This window comes from Henckelia pumila, unplaced genomic scaffold, assembly GCF_033568475.1.
Source record: "Henckelia pumila isolate YLH828 unplaced genomic scaffold, ASM3356847v2 CTG_472, whole genome shotgun sequence".
NCBI lineage: Eukaryota > Viridiplantae > Streptophyta > Magnoliopsida > Lamiales > Gesneriaceae > Henckelia > Henckelia pumila.
Genome location: NW_027331834.1, coordinates 173037 through 193103, shown reverse-complemented (window position 1 = coordinate 193103; position 20067 = coordinate 173037). Strand labels below are relative to the sequence as shown.

General features: G+C 34.3%; 1 protein-coding gene across 1 annotated transcript in view; it reads left to right on the top strand.

The window, feature by feature from the left end:
• Positions 1-7821, top strand: part of LOC140872701 (chorismate synthase 2, chloroplastic-like) — a 41121-nt gene extending 33300 nt beyond the window's left edge. Inside the window, exons 2-12 of the mRNA XM_073275571.1 lie at positions 4738-4888; positions 5193-5269; positions 5390-5448; positions 5623-5718; positions 5815-5895; positions 6070-6201; positions 6329-6431; positions 6575-6672; positions 6770-6835; positions 7475-7556; positions 7684-7821. Coding sequence (XP_073131672.1) covers positions 4738-4888; positions 5193-5269; positions 5390-5448; positions 5623-5718; positions 5815-5895; positions 6070-6201; positions 6329-6431; positions 6575-6672; positions 6770-6835; positions 7475-7556; positions 7684-7751 — 1013 coding nt within the window. The 3' untranslated portion in view covers positions 7752-7821. The remainder of the gene's footprint in view (positions 1-4737; positions 4889-5192; positions 5270-5389; positions 5449-5622; positions 5719-5814; positions 5896-6069; positions 6202-6328; positions 6432-6574; positions 6673-6769; positions 6836-7474; positions 7557-7683) is intronic.
• Positions 7822-20067: the final 12246 nt, after the last annotated feature.

Sequence of the window (20067 nt, the reverse complement as noted above, 5' to 3'; positions counted from 1 at the left end):
ATGGAACGGCACAAAAGGATACCGAATACACCACTTTATTAATTATGTGATTAATATCTATTATATTTTATGAGTAAATATTTTGTCAGATATATCTTATATTTTTGAAACGAGTTAATTCGAATATTTAGATTGATAAATAATATTTTTGATTTAAAAAATTATATTATTACAAGTCAGGTTGATTCGAATATCCGTATATACTTTTTTATTTTATTTGTGGGGATATAAAAGAGAAGAAAAATCTCCTAATTTGTTCAATTTTTTAGACATAATATTATTTGGCGTGGAATTTTCGTCAACGCAAATATTTATTAGTGGTGATTTTTTTATGTTCTTGATTTTAATTATTATTATTCGTATAATAGAAAAAGGGGTCATGACAGAAAATTAAATACATAATGTCTAATACAAGAAATAATTTATCAAATATTTATTTGAATTTGTTTGATATTATAAGATTTTTTTATTGTCAAAATTAACAAAAGATTATAATATTATGAAATTAATGTAAATATTAATATATATATATATATATATATATATATATATATACAAAAATATTTTTAAATTTATCATAAATGTTAAACATATGTACTAAAATAAAAATATTTTTACTTTTAATTTAGAAAAAATGATAAATTATGTAAAAAAACGTACAAAGGGAATGTTGAGAATTTGATAAAATATGTAAGAATAATGCGGAGAAGTAAAATATCAACATAAAATCCTTTCAAAAAAAATATCAACATAAAATATTTCTAAAATATCAATTATTTTGTAATCTTCAATACTATCTTTATCAATATTTTTAAATTCAATTATTTTTATCTATATTTTAAAAATTTTTACGTCTGTCACTCCTAATAATATATTTTATTTTGAATGTTCGCTGTTATTTCTAAATGTAATTTTAACTTATATCACTTCTAAAAAAAAAATAAAAACTTATATCATATCTTTATTTATAATTTTAAAATTTTAAGATTAGATTAGATAGCTAAACTTTTGAATATTTGATGTATCGTGTCGGTATTGAAAATAACATGAAATGAATTTTCGATAAATATGATTAATTTGGTGTCGGTCTTGAAAATAACATGAAATGAATTTTCGATTAATATGATTAATTTGCTTCCGACTACCACAAGATATGAGAGCATTGCTTCAGGTACAACGAAACTTGTACAATGTTAAACATATGTTAAAATAAAAATATTTTTAATTTTAATTTAGAAAAATTGGTAAATTATGTGCAAAAAACGGAAATATGGTATGTTGAGAATTTAATAAAATATATAAAGATAATACAGAGAAGTAAAATATTAACATAAGATCTTTTTAAAATATCAATTATTTTATAATTTTCAATACTATCTTTATCCATACTTTTAATTAATTTCAATTGTTTTTATCTATATTTTAAATTTTTTTACGTCTCTCACTCCTAATAATAATATATTTTCTTTTGAATGTTCGATATTATTTGTATATGTAATCTTAATTTTAACTTTATATCATATCTTTATTTATAATTTAAAATTTTTTTAGATTAGAATAGATAGCTAAACTTTTGAATATTTGATGTCAGTCTTGAAAATAAGATGAAATGAATTTTTGATTAATATGATTAATTTGCTTCCGACTACCACAAGATATGAGGGTAATGTTTTATGTACAACGAAACTTGTAAAATAATTATTACACCATAAAAAATTTCATACAAAAATTTTAGAGTAATACTATGTACAACCAAATTGTACAACTTATCTTATTTAAAAATTTTATTTATCAAATTTCATGATACATTCAAAACAAAATCTTACGATATAACCTCAAAATCTCATGATATATAATATCAAAATATCACGATATAATAGCAAAAACTCACGATATAATTGTTGTAAATATCTTTGTAGGAGATAATATTGGTTGTACCCTCTAGCATTATTCAAATTAAATATTATTTATCAAATTTCATCCTACATTGAATACAAAATCTCACGATTTTAATAACAAAATCTCATGTTGTAAATATCATGTAAAAAGATATGATAAATAAATAATAATAAAAAAAAGTTTCGGGTGAGTTATTTTAACAAAATGGCCAAATTAACTCGCTTTATTATTATTATTATTATTATTATTATTATTATTATTATTTTTAAAAAAAACCGAGGATATTGATCAATTAATATTTTTAGGGTGACTTTAAGACTTTATATAAGGATGTGATACAAATACAATTTGCTAGCCATCGGTATCTTCACCCATGAAGTGCATATATGGATAGATTTGTGATCTCCAGCTCCCTTGATGATTTGCAGGGATCTGATTTTTCTATGTTCTCGATTTTAAATATTATTATTGGTATAATAGAAAAAAGGGGTCATGACAACAAATTAAATACATAATGTCTAATACATATCAAATCTTTATTTGAATGTGTTTCATATTATAATATCTTTTTATTAATGTCAAAATTAATAAAAAAAAGTATAATATTACGAAAATAATGCAAATATTAATATATATACAAAAATATTTTTAAATTTATCATAAATTTTAAACATATGTTAAAAAATAAAAATATTTTTAATTTTAATTAGAAAAAAATTGATAAATTATGTACAAAAAACAGATAAAAGATATGTTAAGAATCTATCGAAGAAGTAAAATATCAACATAAAATATTTCTCAATTATCAATTATGTTTGAATCTTCAATACTATCTTTATCTATATTTTTAAATTTAATTATTTTTATCTATATTTTAAAATATTTACGTCTGTCACTCCTAATAATATATTTTATTTTGAATATTTGATATTAGTTCTATATGTAATTTTAACTTGTATCACATCTTATTTATAATTTTAAATTTTTAGATTAGAATAGATAGCTAAAATTTTGAATATTTGATGTATGGTGCCGGTCTTGAAAATAACATGAAATGAATTTTTGATTAATATTATTAATTTGCTTTCGACTACCACAAGATATGAGATTAAGCTTAAGGTACACCGAAACTTATACAATAATTATTATACCATAAAAAATTTGATACAAAAATTTTAGAGTATTTAATACTACATGTACAACCGAATTTGTACAACACACCTTAAACCATAAAAAATCGATACAAAAATTTTATTTATCAAATCTCATGATACAGTCAAAACAAAATCTCACGATATAACATCAAATATCACGATATAATTGTTATAAAATTGAAAATTTTAGACATAAAAATGTAAGTCACATTAATTTTTTTGATCATATATTTTTAAGTAGTTTTAAAATAAAAACCATAAATTTTTTTTAAAATAAATAAATAATTAGATATCTGAAATCAATATTTAATTTTGTATTAATGACCACAAGAGAATAAATGAATTAGAAAATTAGAAGATTTAATAAAGACATATAAATTTAATTTAAACATATAATTTGTGGCTAACCGAGACAAGTAGAATAAAAATATTAGAGTATCATAAAATATAAAAAATATATACCACAATAATATTTTAACACATTTTATTTAATTACTTTATAAATGTAACAAAAAAAATTTGGTTTCATTATTTTTTTTAAAAAAAAACATATAAGTTTTAGTCAACCCTAGTAACTCATATATATATATATATACTCACTGTTTTTCTTATCCTTTTACTTGAATTCTCGCCTTGCTTGTTATTCATTTGAAAATTTATGTGGCGATCCAGTCTTGATCGGTATTCATATGTCTTTCAACTTGTTTATGATTTTAAAAAAAGTTTGAAATGCTAATAATGACATAAAATTTTAATGTACTTATAAATATTTTCTATATTCAACAGTGAATGTATTTCGATAATTAAATTATATTTTATAAATTTTTTTATGAAAATTAAATTTGATGCGTTAATGAATCAAAAAAATTTCTTTTTAAAATAAGTTGAATAATTGTTTTATATTTTATAAAGTATAATTTTTTAAATTTGATAATGTACATAATTATATATTTACTTTGATGTTATTTTCTACTCAATAGCATATAACATTCAATATATTGAATGTTACATGAAATCTATATATACACAAAATTTAGAAGCCTAAATAACTTGAAATAAAACTCATATGTATCAATAAATTAAAAAATCCAATTACAAATAATAATTAATATATATAATTAACTCAATAAATCTATATATATATAGAGTTTTGCTATGCTGCCAACCTCCCGTGCCCACATCCATGCCCAACTATGAGGTGACACTCATCCATTGGATGAGATTAATCATATACAAATGGTTCATCCAATGGATGAGTGACACCTCATAGGTGGGCATGGAGGTGGACATCATATCAAAACTCTCTCTCTCTATATATATATATATCGTTCCTATTTTTTCTTAATGTTTGGGAATTTTGAACGAGATTGCTTGTGCTGACTGCTGTGGTTAATTAACCAGCTTGATTCATTGAGTTAATAATATTTACTCATGGAAACCTTATTGTTTCGAATTGTTGCATGAAGAGAATAAGATAGATAAAATTACAACATTATTACATTAATGTCGTGAATTTATTAAGTGTCAAGTTACATATTATAGTCTATGATCACATTTGTGGAATTGTTTCGAGCATTTTATAGACAGAATGTTTTGAATGATTCCAAATTCCATCCTCATGATTGGCACAGTCCAATCATGTTGTATCTGGATACTTTTTTACAACGTGTTTGAATTTCAACAGAAATACAGGCCTCTGGTAACACATTCGGAACTTACTTCCGTGTTACTACCTTTGGAGAATCTCATGACGGTGGTGTAGCGTGTGTGATCGATGGATGCCCTCCTGGAATTCCCCTCCCAGAAGCTGATTTGCAAGTTGATCTGGATAGGAGGTGCATTTTAAGATTCTTTTTTGTTCTTTTTGGTGCGAGTGCAACCTACTTTCTATGAACAGCGGAAAAGGGAACAATTTTTTTTTTATTCAGCTTTGTCTTGATTTTACCAGTTTTTGCCTCACCGCCGTAAAATGTATGTAACTGGATGTGGTAGATGACAAAAACAGAGATAACAGTTCTTATATCATTAAAGAATTGGAGATAAGACATGTTAGATGTAACTTTCTTTTGCTCTTTGAAATCACAGAGTTATATTCAGTTCCAATTGGCTAATCTTTATTGATGGATTCAGTGTCTTCAGGAGGCCTGGTCAGAGCAGAATAACTACTCCTAGAAAGGAGACTGACACATGCAAAATATCTTCAGGAACTGTTGATGGTTCGTTCTTCATTAGTCTATCTTGAACTCTATGTTTTTCTTTCCGTGACCTTATTATTGAGGCGTGTAATGCTTGTAATGTTCTTGAAAATGTAGTAACATATCATGTACTTACTCCAGGGTTAACCACTGGATCTCCAATCAATATAGAAGTGCCCAATATTGATCAAAGAGGGCATGTAAGTACATAAACAGGTCTTTGTTTGTTGTCTAATTTAGAACTTAATGGTGCAATTTCATCAATGTACATATGAAGATATTGAAATCTGCCTAGAATTGATTTTCGAAAAGACTGGTAGGCAGACCCATAGGATTAATGGGGCTAGTTTCATTTCTGTGATTTCATTTTTCAGGACTACAGTGGGAGATCTTCTGCCAGAGAAACAATTGGAAGAGTTGCTGCAGGAGGTGCTGCAAAGAAAATTTTAAAACTACATTCTGGAACTGAGGCAAGTCTTGTGTTTACATGTTTAGTTGATTATGCAACTACTATATTTTTCTTTTGTTTATCTTTACCATTTTTATTCTGATAATTTTTCTTTCAGATTTTTGCTTACGTTTCACAAGTGCACAACGTCGTACTTCCTGAAGGTTTGGTTGATCATGACACCGTGACACTTGATCAGGTATATGAATTTACCTACTTTTCCTCGACATATCGTAAATGATAGTGGAGAAACTCTTGCACATGTGTGTTTTGTTTATAAATTTTGTCCATATTTTTATTCCTCTAATTTTATGTGGTCATCTTTTAGCCCATTTTGGTGGTGTAATGTTTGTTATCATTCAAATTTTGGCAGATAGAGAGTAATATTGTAAGGCGCCCAAATCCGGAGTATGCTGAGAAAATGATTACTGCTATTGATACTGTTAAAGTGAGAGATGATTCTATCGAAGGCGTTGTCACTTGCATTGCTCGAAATGTTCCACGGGTACCCACTGTCGAGCAACACATTGGAATGTGTTTTATAATTTACTGCAATACTCGTCTTTTAGTCGTTCGTAGATTTTAAAAATTCTTCAAAAAAGCTGTCTGAGCACCCATTTGCATATTTCTAGGGGCTTTGTTATCCGGTCTTCAACAAACTTGAAGCAGAGTTGGGCAAAGCTGTTTTGTCACTACCTGGAACGAAGGGCTTTGAGTTTGGCAAAAGATTCGCAGGTACAAAATCATATATGTTTATGATCTAGAGTTTCCTTTATTTGATGACCGGCTGATAGTTTGCAGGTGTGTTGTATAATAATTAACGTAACGTGGAGACATTTTTCTCCCAAGTTTAATAATCTTTTGTTGAAATCTACCAGGTACTTTCTTCATGACTGGCAGGGAGCATAATGTCCAGTTCCACATGGACGAATCTGTTCGAATTAGGACAAAAACCAACCGATCTGGTGGGATACAGGTATGTTGTGTTTTTTTTTTTCTGAAGGACTAAATGTATAGGTTATACCTGTCATCTTTCTAAGTTTACTGTTTATGATTCCCCAATACATTTTCAGGGTGGAATGTCAAATGAAGAAATTATTATCATGAGAATAGCTTTCAAGCCAACAACCACAATCTCTGTATGTTATCTCTTTTTCTCTTCCTGCCTTCATGGTTTCCCTGCTTTGGCTCCATTCTCATGGACGTGCCTTTGCTTAATATCTTTTTCTGCGTTGTGTGTCTCTGTCATCCCTTCTTTGAAAATTAAGAATTCTTGAACAATTTATATCACCTGGTACTGGGTCTGTGCATTTTTTAAGGTCAAAGCGAGCCATGCTAGCAATCTGCGAGTCTAAATGTTACTTTGCACGACCGTGCTATCAAGCCATCGAGTCACTATTTTTTCTAATTATCATATCAAATTTATAAATGGCTCTGCCAACAACAGTTGCCAATTACAATGTAAGCCTAGTGAATTGCATCTAAAATACATAAAGAAATATTGTTTGACTTTGGGTAGGTTATATGCCCTGTCGATGTAACTTGAAAATGGAACTGCCTGTTGTGTCGAAGAGGAAGCAAAATGATGTCTTCAGCTATCTCACTATTTGCCTGGAATCATGTTCTATATTCAAACCTTTGTTTTGCTTTTCTCTCAACAAGTTCTGGAATTTTCAAGGGGGCTTATGGAGACTTTTTCAATGCTCTTTGGGAAGCCATGAACTCTTGAAGATGTGATTGATTCATTTTGATTGATATTTGATGTTCCGTGTGTGCAGAGGAGGCAGAATACCGTGAGTAGGGACAAACAAGAGATGGAACTTATAGCACGAGGACGCCATGATCCATGTGTTCCTCGAGGTTGGTCACTTTTCTTCAAATTTTTTGTTTTTAAATCGTTTTCGTTTTGAACAAATACTTCTTTTTACTATGGTGTCTTTGTCCCCAAAATTTCTATTCGTTCTCATAAATTGCTTCCATTATGTAGCTGTTCCCATGGTGGAATCAATGGTGGCACTCGTGGTTGTTGATCAATTAATGGCGCAAGATGCATAATGTATGATGTTTCAGATTAATCCTGCATTTCAGGAACCCCTCGAATCGTCCAAAAGTGAAAAGGCTTAGATTCCTGTCATGTGCCTTATACATACCCAATGAATTGTTCTAATTTCATCCTTGATTTAGAAATAAGATTTCTATTTTAGGAAGGATATGATTTTCTTTATTTTAAGAGTTTTGAATTATCTTTTATTTGAACAAACAAAAGATTTGGAATTATAAATCTATAAGATTCTTAGGGATTTGATTTTTGATATAATCTTGTTTAGGGCGATAGTATTTTGAATAAAATTATCAAAAAAAAAAAAAATTATTCACAATGATTTGAGGTTATCTCTCAACGAGCCTCAAATCAAACAATCAAAAGGTTATCTCCAAGCCCCAAATTCAAAATAGACATACCCTCCTTGGGTGAGATTCATGATGTGGATTCATAACAAATTGGGGCTTTTCATTGTTTACAGCAAAATCCAAAATATCATTTGGTTAATTAAAGCAATTGTGAAGAATTTGTGTTTCTAATGTAACACGCCAACTAAGTCGGCGTGTTTAAAAAATAGAATCAGAAAGGGCGAGACTTGAAAAAGCTCATAAAGTCACGGCGTGACATCATGAGATTAAAAAAAATAATATATTACAAGTAAGAAAAAATTATTATTATTATTATTAAATAATTTTAGGAAAATTGTTAGGTGATACATGTATTAAATATGAACAGTATCATTATTAATTTTTGAAATATTCATTTTTATTGAAATTTTGTATTAAATCAATTACTAACAATAACATGTATTATTATTAAATAATTTTAGAAAATTGTTAAGGTAATACATGTATTAAATAAGATTGCATAATAATAATAATAATATTGTAATTATCTATTACAATTTTTTAGTTAGAGAAGAGATTGTTATAATTAGATCTATCATCCCACACTCAAAGTTTTATTAATGACGTGCCTATCATAATAACTACCTTGTTGGGTTGGTATGCCTCTTACCCAATTGTAATTTTACCCATTATCAAATTTTAGTAGGAAAATACTATATGCCCAGTTCCATTACGGTGGTGGGTTGAAATAGCTTCCCCCTCGACCCTCGTACAATCAAGGGCAAGGAGCGGAGGGGCCCCAACCTATACTAAGAATAAAGATGGGGCTCCCTCCTTACTCTTCTTACTTTTTAAGCTGCCCTTTAAAGCTCTATAAAGACTCATATATATACATAAATGATTACACATTGCACTTGAAATTACGAACCTATCCATCCACTTTATTTAAAAAACTCTTTAAAAAATATATTAATTAATAGTTATGTAATTTTAAGTGCTCTGATTAGTAGGTGATCATGGTGCGGGTCACTACATTTATGGTATCAGAGCATGCAATAAGATTTTTTGGGACATAGTATTAATTTTGGGTTATCCTTTGTAGGATTACAAGTTGGATTCAATAACGATAGCAGTATCAGGAATTGGAATAGCAGGATGTCTAAGCTTTTCCAAGATCGTCATTGCCAAGGTTGGCAGCGGAGGATCGTATTATGTGGATCCCAGCAGGATGGAGCTGGAAGAGAAGATCCAAGCAAGAAATGAAATTTCATTGTCTGAGCCAGTTCAGACGATCCGAAGAGGACTTCGGATGGCCCGAACTTGACCACAGGGGGCTCCGAAGGTGAGCTTGTTGACTTCGGAGTTAAGGCTGGTTCGGACGATCCGAACTCAAGTTCGGACGGCCCGAACTTGTTTGTGCCAAGTAGGCAGGATCCAAGCAAGAAATGAATTTTGACAAGTGTCGGACTTAGAGCACTTCGGACGACCCGAAGTAGAGATCGGACGATCCAAACTCGACGTGTCTCGCATGCAGACAGTGAGTTGGATCGGACGATCCGAACTCAGGTTCGGAGGGCCCGAACTCGTCCGAAACTTTTCCTATAAATAGGGCTCTTCGGAGTCATAATTTGAATACGAATTCCCGAGTTTTCTTCTTCAGTTATATAGTGTGAGTTATACACTTGAGGGCCCTATCGGTTATAATAGAGGTTCTGGAATAACCAAGGAGTGGTTATAGTAATCCGGGACTAGCGACTCCAAAGGGCTATCTACGGACGAAGGTATGGTCCGGGAATCTATTTAAGTTTTGGGAGTACTTATTAGCTTAGTTAAGGCTTATAGAATTTATGTAGTGATACGGTGAACTTTTGAATATAGGCTTGGAACCTAGGATCCTACTATACTTGAACTAGCCTAGAGGTACGTACACATTGACTGAGATTGCCAGCGAGTATACATGTTTATATGCTGCATTTATTTGGCATTATTATATGGCATGATATATGATTTACCGCTTTCTATATTCATATGTCATGTGCATATACACGTTGAGCCTATACCTTGATATACCTGATTATAGAGCAGCTCAGCTCTATACTCGATAGTCTATCACTGAGAGTACTGCGACGGCGGGGGCATTTATGTCTGACTACTCTTGTGTACTTGACGAGTGTGGTTGCACCCAGAGGTTGATCCGTGCGGTGGCAGCACTCATGTGGCGCCGATACTGAGCATGACTTTTCAGATGACCCTTTACCAGTCATCATGTTGCATGCATCATATTTATACGTGTACTCATGTTTATGTACTGGGCGTTAGCGCTCACGTCCTAGTTGTTATCTTGGACACCTTATCCCATGGGGCAGGTCGCAGGATGGACGGAGCTGGTGGTTCAAGGCAGGATTAGGGAGCAGGCCTTGAGGAGTTAATTATACAGCAGGATTCGATATAACTGTATAATGTTTACTTTTAAGTTTTTCGATATGGTTGTATCACTACAGTATTAAGCCTGGATATATTTTACTAAGCTGATATGTAATTTATGGATTATGTTTCCGCACGTTTTACTCTGTTAAGTATTTTGCTGTATTAAGTTTAATGCATGCTATTAGTTTTCAGTTAGTAGGTGATTCCATGCAGGGTCACTACATTTTTGGTATCAGAGCATGCATAGATTTTGGGAATTAGTACTTGAGATTTAGTTTAGTCTTGAGTAATTCTTGCAAATTTGGGATTTTAATGTGCAATTCTTTTCAGGATATGGCTGACGAGAGTCACGGTAGTATTGGTCAGGGAGGTGGTCATCATCGTCATCATCGCCATCGTGATGATCAGTATCGTCCTCATGAGGGTATACGTTGCTACACTATCAATAAATTCATGCAAGTAGGACCGAAACCTTTAGTGGGAGGCGAGAATCCTGAACAAGCAAGAAGTTGGATGTCTAAACTCGAGAGTACTTTTCGTGCTTTCGATTGTACTGAGGATCAGAAATTGGAAGTTCTAGAATTTGTTCTAGAGGATCGAGCACATTTTTGGTGGGATGCCAAAGCTGCTCAGGCACATACTGAGAGAGGACAGGTGACTTGGGGAGATTTCTGTGAGCAGTTCCAGAAACTGTATTTTCCTCCAGCTGTTCGCCAAGCACGATCGATGGAGTTGCTTACTCTGAGGCAAGGATCAATGACTATTGATCAATATCAGCAACGATTTCTTGATCTGTTACCTTTCAGTCCTCATATTAATGAGAGTGATGCATCGAAGTATGATCTCTTTCTACAAGGCCTGAACCAAGATATCTACTCACAGGTTGTTGTCTGTGATGACCCAGTATCTTATGAGACTTTGGTGAACCGTTTCCATCTTGTGGAGACCAGCAACAGACGTGCACAGTTGTTGATGCCAGCACAGCTTAGTGGATCATTTGAGCCTAGAGCTCAATATGTTGTGCAATCTGGACCTACGTATTCTTCTACTCCTACTACTTCATATGGATCTCGTGGTTCACGAGGTATGTTCCGTTTTGGAAAGAAGAAGAAGAAGGAGGAGTTTTGTAGTCACTGTGAAGGAAAGCATCCTGCAGCTTCATGTCGGAGAGCTACTGGTGCTTGTTATATTTGCGGTCAGCAGGGACATCTGCGGAGAGATTGTCATCAGCACATGAGTTCTGCTAGTGGATCGGGATCACAGGTTGGATCTCAGGCTTCTACTTTTCCACGACAGCAGCCAGCACCACAGAGTTCTTCTGGTTACCGTCCACAGACTCAAGGGCAGGTATTTGCTTTGTCTCAAGAACAGGATACTGAGGGAAGTGATCGCATGTTGGCAGGTACCTTTCTGTTATGTGGTATTCCTGCACTTGTTTTAATTGATACTGGAGCATCGCATTCCTTTATTTCTAGTCGCTTTGTTAAGAGACATAGATTACATTATGTATCATTAGATATGGATTTAGTTGTATCTACTCCGCTGGAGCAGGAGATAGTAACTAAGCGTCTAGTGATGGGTTGCCTTCTAGAATTTGAGGGTAATGTATTGTCAGCTAATATGATGATATTAGCGATGGCAGATTTTGATTGTATTTTGGGAATAGATATACTGACTTTGTATCACGCTACTGTGGATTGTTATCAGCGTCTGGTACAGTTTCATCCTGCTAAGGGTGATAACTGGTATTTCTATGGTGAGGGTGCGCGACCTCTGATGCCACTTGTTTCGACTCTGAAGGCATGTCATGTCTTGGAGTCAGGTGGGGAGGGCTACCTTATCTATGTAGTTGATATGTCCATGAGTAGTACGGGTATTGATTAGTTACCAGTAGTCAGTGAGTTTCCTGATGTATTCCCTGATGAGATTCCTGGTTTTCCTCCGGTGCGAGAGGTTGAATTTGGTATTGATTTAGTACCAAGAACTACGCCTATATCCCAAGCGCCTTATCGTCTAGCACCATCAGAGATGAGGGAATTGAAACCACAGTTACAGGATCTGCTTGATAAGGGATATATTCGTCCGAGTGTTTCTTCGTGAGGAGCACCTGTTTTGTTCGTCAAGAAGAAAGATGGATCGATACGATTGTGTATTGATTACAGGCAGTTGAATCGTGTCACCATCAAGAATAAGTATCCTTTGCCGTGGATTGATGATCTATTCGATCAACTACAGGGTACTTCTGTTTATTTCAAGATAGATCTGAGATCTGGATACCACCAGATGCGGGTACGAGACTCAGATATTTCTACGACTGCTTTTAGGACCAGATACGGGAATTATGAATTTCTGGTTATGCCATTTGGTTTGACGAATGCACCAGCAGTCTTTATGAATCTGATTAATCAGGTATTTCGAGAATATCTGGATAGATTTTTCATCGTCTTCATTGATGATATTCTTGTCTATTCACATGACAAGGATGAGCATGCACATCATTTGAGGATTGTTTTACAGACGTTACGAGATAAGCAGCTGTAAGACCCGAAAATATTAAATTATTAATTATGGGATTTGATAATTAAATTCCATATTAAGGGCTAATATTGATTTGAGAATTTATGGAAATGATAGATTTAATTTCCGAGCCGAAAATATTTAATTTGAGAATTTACGGATTTTGAGAATTAAATCCCGAGAATTCTTAAATTAAAATAATAAATATTCGATTTGAATATTTATGGGATTTAAGATTAAATTCCATGTTTCGGGAATTAACGAAGATTAATTTTGAAGATACAACCCGATCAGTGACTGATTTGCAAATATCAAAGTTGCAAGGGCTAAAGTGCAAATGGTCGGGATTATTTAATTAATCCGAATTTAATTTATTTTAATCCAAGTATATTTAATTTGGGAATATTTAGAGTTTCGATTTTAATTCTAATATTCTTAAATTATTTTGGATTGAAATTGAATTAAAACGAAGGCCGAGGACTGAATTGCAATTACTGAAGACTTGAGGGACTAAATTGCAATTTATGCAATACATATCAGATTATTAACTTTATTATCATCATTTCACGTGTATGTTTGTGAAGGAATTCAGAATGAGAACAGAGGAGCTCAAACCCTCTTCCATTTCCTTTGCTTTTCGATTTTCAAACGTTGATAACTTTTGTTTCGCTCGTCCGATTTCAATTCCGAAAGATGTTCTGGAATCCTTGCGACGAGGGTTTCGATTTGATGTAAGTATTTTGTTATCTCGGCATGTTTTGAATAATGAAATATGGCAGAGATCAGTTTATGAAACTATGTTGTGTTTTTGAGTTCGTATGCCGTTCGATATCGCAGTCGGATTGGAAATGAATTAAGAAACGAACTTGTCATGATTTCAGCATGTTTTTGACTTGTTAACATGTGATTATAGCTGCTGATATGTGAAGTATGCATGATATGAAGTGATTAGAAGTTGATAAGAAGTTCATAATGAATTCGATACCGAGTCGGTTCCTGATTTTCAATCGCTACAACACCGATTGATGTTTTAGGATCAGTTTTGATAACCAAAGATTGAATTGAGATGTTAGTGAAATGTTAGCAATGATATAGCATTTTTATTTCTCAGTTTCAGTCATGTTTGAAAGACGAACGATGCAAGACTCCAAGTTATACCGAATAAGAAGAAGTTGAAGTTTGAAATGATGTTGATTGAATCTATATGGATGATTTTGATTCAATTCTGAAATGATTGAATAGAATGAAGATTGATATGAATGTTTTGATGATATGTTTTAGAGTTTAATAGGAGACTATTGACTCAAGAACCTCAACTTGAAACCAAAGAAGAAGTGATCAATATTGAAGTGAATGTGATTGAAGATGGATTATGATTGAATGATCAGATTCATATAGGAGTTGTGTTACTTCCTATTGCGATGGGGAACATGACAAACTCGAGAATGAAAGGTATAAGACGATATCGAGATTTAGGACTATGATACTCAAGATTGATGAATCTTGAGTAGTCCGCCAAATCACATACTAGTTATGTTTATTTTGATTATGAACTTGTTATTGTTCTTGTCGATCCATCACAGGTAGTGGATCTTTATTGCTTTTGATATGATATGATGATATTGAATTGATTCTAATGCCAAGGTCAGATGGACCTTATTTTCGAGTCTGATGAGACGACGATAGATGGATATCCATGTCAAGATCGGTTAAGAATCTTGATGGCAACGAAGTGATAAGAATCAATTCTTGAGTTAGCGCGCTATATATATTGAAGTATTGATTTGAAGTTTGATTCGAATTATGCGTTATATTTACTCTATTCTTGATTTGATATGTTTAGAGTTGATATGAATTTATTTAACGCAATTATATGTCGATTATACTGAGAATGATTTCTCACCGGAGTTTATCCGACTGTTGTTTTGTTTTGTATGTGTGCATCACAACAGATGGGGCAGGAGGTGGTCTGAGACGACATTGATAGCTCGGGAGAGAGATGTAGCAAGTATGGACTCGGGTTTATAAGTTAAAGCTTGGTATAGTGATAGCATCAAACATAGCAAGAACTTAAGACTTGAAGTTGTTTATGCTATGTTGAATAGCTTGTAGTTTTATATCTTTTAAGCTATTCATTTGATGTAATACATGCATGTTTTGATGATAGGAACTTGGTATATGAAAGTATGCATGTTCTCAGAATTTATTATATGTTTAGACTCGAATTTTGTTGGTTGATTCATGCCATTGTTCCAAGCTTGACAACAGAAAATGTCTTCTGGTATTTTCTGGAAATGGTGCCCGCTCGATCGGGTGAAGTTCACCGATCGAGCGAGGCCCTTAAATTGAAGGCAGAAAATCGAGCATTTTGGGCTCGCTCGATCGGTAGGTTTTGACCGATCGAGCGAGACCAAAAATGTGCAGACCCGAGACTTTTGTATTTTTGCTCGCTCGATCGGCTGATTTTGCCCGATCGAGCGAGGCTCTGAACTTTTAAATTTTTTTTTCTGCTCTTGATTTATTATTCTTTAATTGTTTGATTAATTATTTAATTAATCATTAGCTGCCCTAAAATGAGATTAGCAACACGAGGTCCCCACAACAGGTGGCATCAGAGAGTAGGTTCTGGACTGAGATAGAAGCTGAGCGGGGTAGAGTGAGTCACATGTGTAACACCCGGAAATTTTTAATACGTAAATTTGCATGCATAATTAAGGAAAATAATTATTTAAAATTTATATTTGGGTTAAATTACATTTATGTGTTATTATGTGAATTATATGCACGATTTAATTTATTTTAGCATTTAACCCGCTATTTTAGAATTTTTAGATTTTTAAGGAATTATTGGTTTTGATCGCGTAGACGGGACCGTGGACGGACGAGATACCAAAATTTTTAGCCAAAAATATTTTATGAGTTTTATGAGCCTTAAAATAATATTTTTAGGTATTTTGTCAAGAAAATTTTAGTATTTATTTATATATTTAATTAAGGGTTAATTTTTAGCCAAAATAAGTCATTTTAATGATTTTTATTAATATTTAAAAATCCCTTAAGTCTTAATTTCGGGATTTGAGTTTTAGTATCAGATTATTATTATTATTAGGAGTTTTAAATAAAGTTTTGTTGGTATATTATCTTTATTTTGATTATTATTATTTATTTAAACCATTATCTATTCTAATTAAACCAAAAACAAATCAATTCCTACCCTACACAAATCTTCATCAGCCGACAACTCCCTTAGCCGCCTCCACCCATCTCCTTCAACCTTTTCACGCCATTTTCCAGAAATATTAGAGCCTCCATAGCCGATCTTTCAGAGATTTTGAGAGTTAGTCATCCGTTCGTCGTCCCGGAGCGCCGTACACGCGATTATTGTCTCGTTTCTTCGTTTATCTTCGTCTAAGGCATGTCTAAATCCTTCTCTTGGCCACCATATAAGCTATTAATCATGCATGATGGTTTTTATTTCAGAATTTATCAGGAACTTTTCGTTTTATGCAAGAATGTATGATTTGATGCATGTTTGTTGATGGTTTCAGTCATGATTCACGTTTTCTTGTTGCATGGCTCGGTCAAGGGGTGTCCTAGGGTGTATTAGGATCGAGCAAGGTCAATTGGTTCAGGCTGGTTTGGGCTAAGTTTGAAGCTGGTTCAGTTGGGGGTCTTAGAGGCGCGCAGACTAGGGTTTTTGGAAGAGGGGATCGGTCCAGGGCTAGGGGCCATGGCTCGGGCTGAGCCATGGTGGGTTAGGACCGCCCAAATGTGGGCTACATCTGGGCGGCGGCGCTCTGGCCAGGGGTGGCCGGAGCTGGCCGGCAGCAGGCCAAGAAGGCCTGCTGCTCTCGGCCGAAGTGAGCTGGGCAAGGGGGATCGGGTTTTTGGGCTGGGCTGGGTTTGGGTCGGGCCTTGGGGGTCCGGGTTGGGTCCGTAGTGTCTAGGGTCGGGTCAGGTGGTCCGAGTCCGGGTTAGGTGGGCCGGGCTCGGGTATTTTAATTTTTAAGTATTTAATGGTTTTAGTGTATTGTGGGCTTTAAAAATTAGTTAGAAAATTTGGACCTTAAATAATTTATTTAAGTTAGCCTAATAATTTTTATGGGCTTGGGAGCCCATGAGAATTATTGAGCCAGTCAGTGGATTTTTGGGCCAGTCTGGAATTTTATTGGGTTTAATTAAGTTAATGGGCTTAAATATTTTAGCTAGGCCCAGTTAGGTTTAATTAAGTTATTTGGGCACAGATATGATTATTGGGCTTTTATTTAAGTTTAATGGGCTTAGAGTGAGTGATCAGCAGTCTGGACCAACCCATGAAAAATTAACTAAGTTCGGAATATATATTTAATTATTTTTTTATGCATAAAGTCTATTTTAAGTATAAGTATATTATATTATGAAAAATTAATTAAATATATATTACGGACATATTTTTTAGTCCATGCATTCATGAAATTTCTTATGTATATAATTATGTAAATGATGAGCAATAAAATATTTTGGTGGAAATTGAAGTATGTGTGACATAGGGGTGGTTTTCCACCATATGATTCGGTAGTTTTACTATCATAGGGGTGGTTATCCACCATATGATTCGGTAGTTTACTACCATAGGAGGTGATTTATCACCGCCATCGTACGTTGGTTCAGGAGACTGATCAGTCGACACATGAGCGTCACACTTATGGATAGGACCATCTTCAGGTTTCAAAAGCATTGCTCAATTATGTTATATATGATGAAAAAATAATATGTTTATGATTTAGTTTATGATTCAGCAGTTTTATTATGTGATGAAAATATTTCTATGCATGCTCATGTACATGTATATGTATTAGTAATTATATGATGCATTATTTTTAACCTTGTTATAAAGGATTAGACATGTTGAGCCCCTAGGCTCACTACGCTTATATGGTGCAGGTGAGCATGATGACGTTTATGTAGCTCCTACCGGTGATGAGGACTTATGAGCTCACGGAGCAGTGGACCCCGTGACCGTCGCAGCTATTTAGTTTATTATGTTGAATTTTGAAACATGTTTTATTTTATTATTGTTTCCGCATATGAGATTTTTCAGCAGTTTTGTTTATTATTTTAAATTGATGCATGAAACATTTTTAAGGATTTATTTATTTAATATTTTTCAGGTTATTTAAGAAAAAGTATGTTATTTTTATATACATATATGTATGGGCATGTATGTATAGTAGTATTATTTTAAAAAAAAAAATTCCGCATTTATTAGTAGTAGGCGTTTCATTTGGTATCAAAGCGCGGTCCTTGGAGGGTGTCCTACTGCCACGTGAAGCTCAGAAATCCTACTACCGGTCTGTAAGTTTTAAATGTTTTCTTATGAATTATAAGGAGCACATGTAATGATTTAAGATTTTCATGTTAGAAAAGTTTTAGAACCCTTAATTTATGCATTGCGATTTACGTAAAGAAATATGTGGTGGTGCAGAATGCCTCTGAGACAGGTTAACAGACGCGGGGGACCTCCACCTCCACCTCCGCAGAATCCGCTTTCGTCATGGAGCAGGCCAATGCGAATATGATGGCTGGGATTACTGCTCTGTTGGAGCAGCAAGCGGCACGTCCTAGGCTCACACATGATGAGGATGTTTCCGAGCGGTTCCAGAATAAGGGACCTAAGGAGTTTGTCGGCACCACTGATCCACTCATTGCTGAGGGGTGGATTCGATCACTGGAGTCCATATTTGACTACATGGGGATCACTGATGCTGACAAGGTGAAGTGTGCAATGTATATGATGAGAGGTGATGAAGCCTCTTGGTGGGAAGGTGCGGTTCGAGGTGTGAATCTACCTTTATTAACTTGGATAGAGTTCAGACGCATGTTCTATGCCAAGTATTTCACTGAGGATGTGCGCAGTCGCATGATCCGGGAGTTTATGAGTCTACGCCAGGGAGACAAGTCTGTGGTGGATTACATCACCCAATTCGAGAGAGGGTGTCGTTTCGTGCCTCTTATTGCTGACAGTGCTCCGGATAAGTTGAGGCAATTTGTGGATGGTTTGCGGGCTGACATCAAGCATGATATTTGCATGTTGGATGTCACTACTTATGAGGCGGCAGTTAGCAGAGCATTACGTTCTGAGGAAGGGAGGCGAGAGATGCAGCGAGAGCAGCAGAGTAAGAGGCAGTTTCAGCCAGGGTATCAGAGGGCGACTTCGCAGCCTCCTACGAAGAAGCCGTATATTGGGCCATCTAAGGGCCCGAATCAGCAGGGACAGCAGCAGAGGCCTCATGGGCGTCAGCCACAGCAGCAGCAGAGGGGCAGGGGCCCCTAATACTGGCGGAGTTCCGATCTGCCCGCAGTGTCAGAAGCCGCACATCGGGAAGTGTCTAGTGGGGTCCAATGTATGCTATGTTTGCAAGGAGCCAGGGCATGTTTCATATAACTGCCCGAAGAGGAAGAACACCACTGGGTGGGTGTTCATCATGCAGGCTGAGGAGGCAGACCCAGATACCTCCTTAATCACCGGTATTTCCTAAACTTTTTCTTTTAAGAAATTTTTGGGAATTTACTTCATGATTTTAAATTGCATGAATTATCTGTTTGTTTGGTTAGAGTAGGATGTTCATTTTATTCGTGTTTAATTAAGAGAAATATTTTTTAACTTGTATTGGGAGAAAAGTAAGTTTAGTATGCGATTGTTGGGATTTTTGCGTGCAGGGAGAATTCTAGTGGGAGGAAATTCCACGTTTGCGTTGCTAGATTCAGGAGCCACACATTCGTTCATCTCCCTAGAGTTTATCATGCGGGTAGGCATCAAGACTGAGGTTGCTGTTACAGGTTACGATGTCACTATGCCGTCTGGTCAGATTCTTACTACCACTAGCGTCTGCGGAGATTTAGAGATGGAGTTACAGGGACATACTATCAGAGCAGATTTTGTGGTTTTACCATTGACTGGATTCGATCTGATTTTGGGTATGGATTGGTTGTCAGTCAACGGAGCAGTGATTGATTTTCGGCAGAGGACAGTGGCAGTGAAACCAGTGGTAGGTGACCA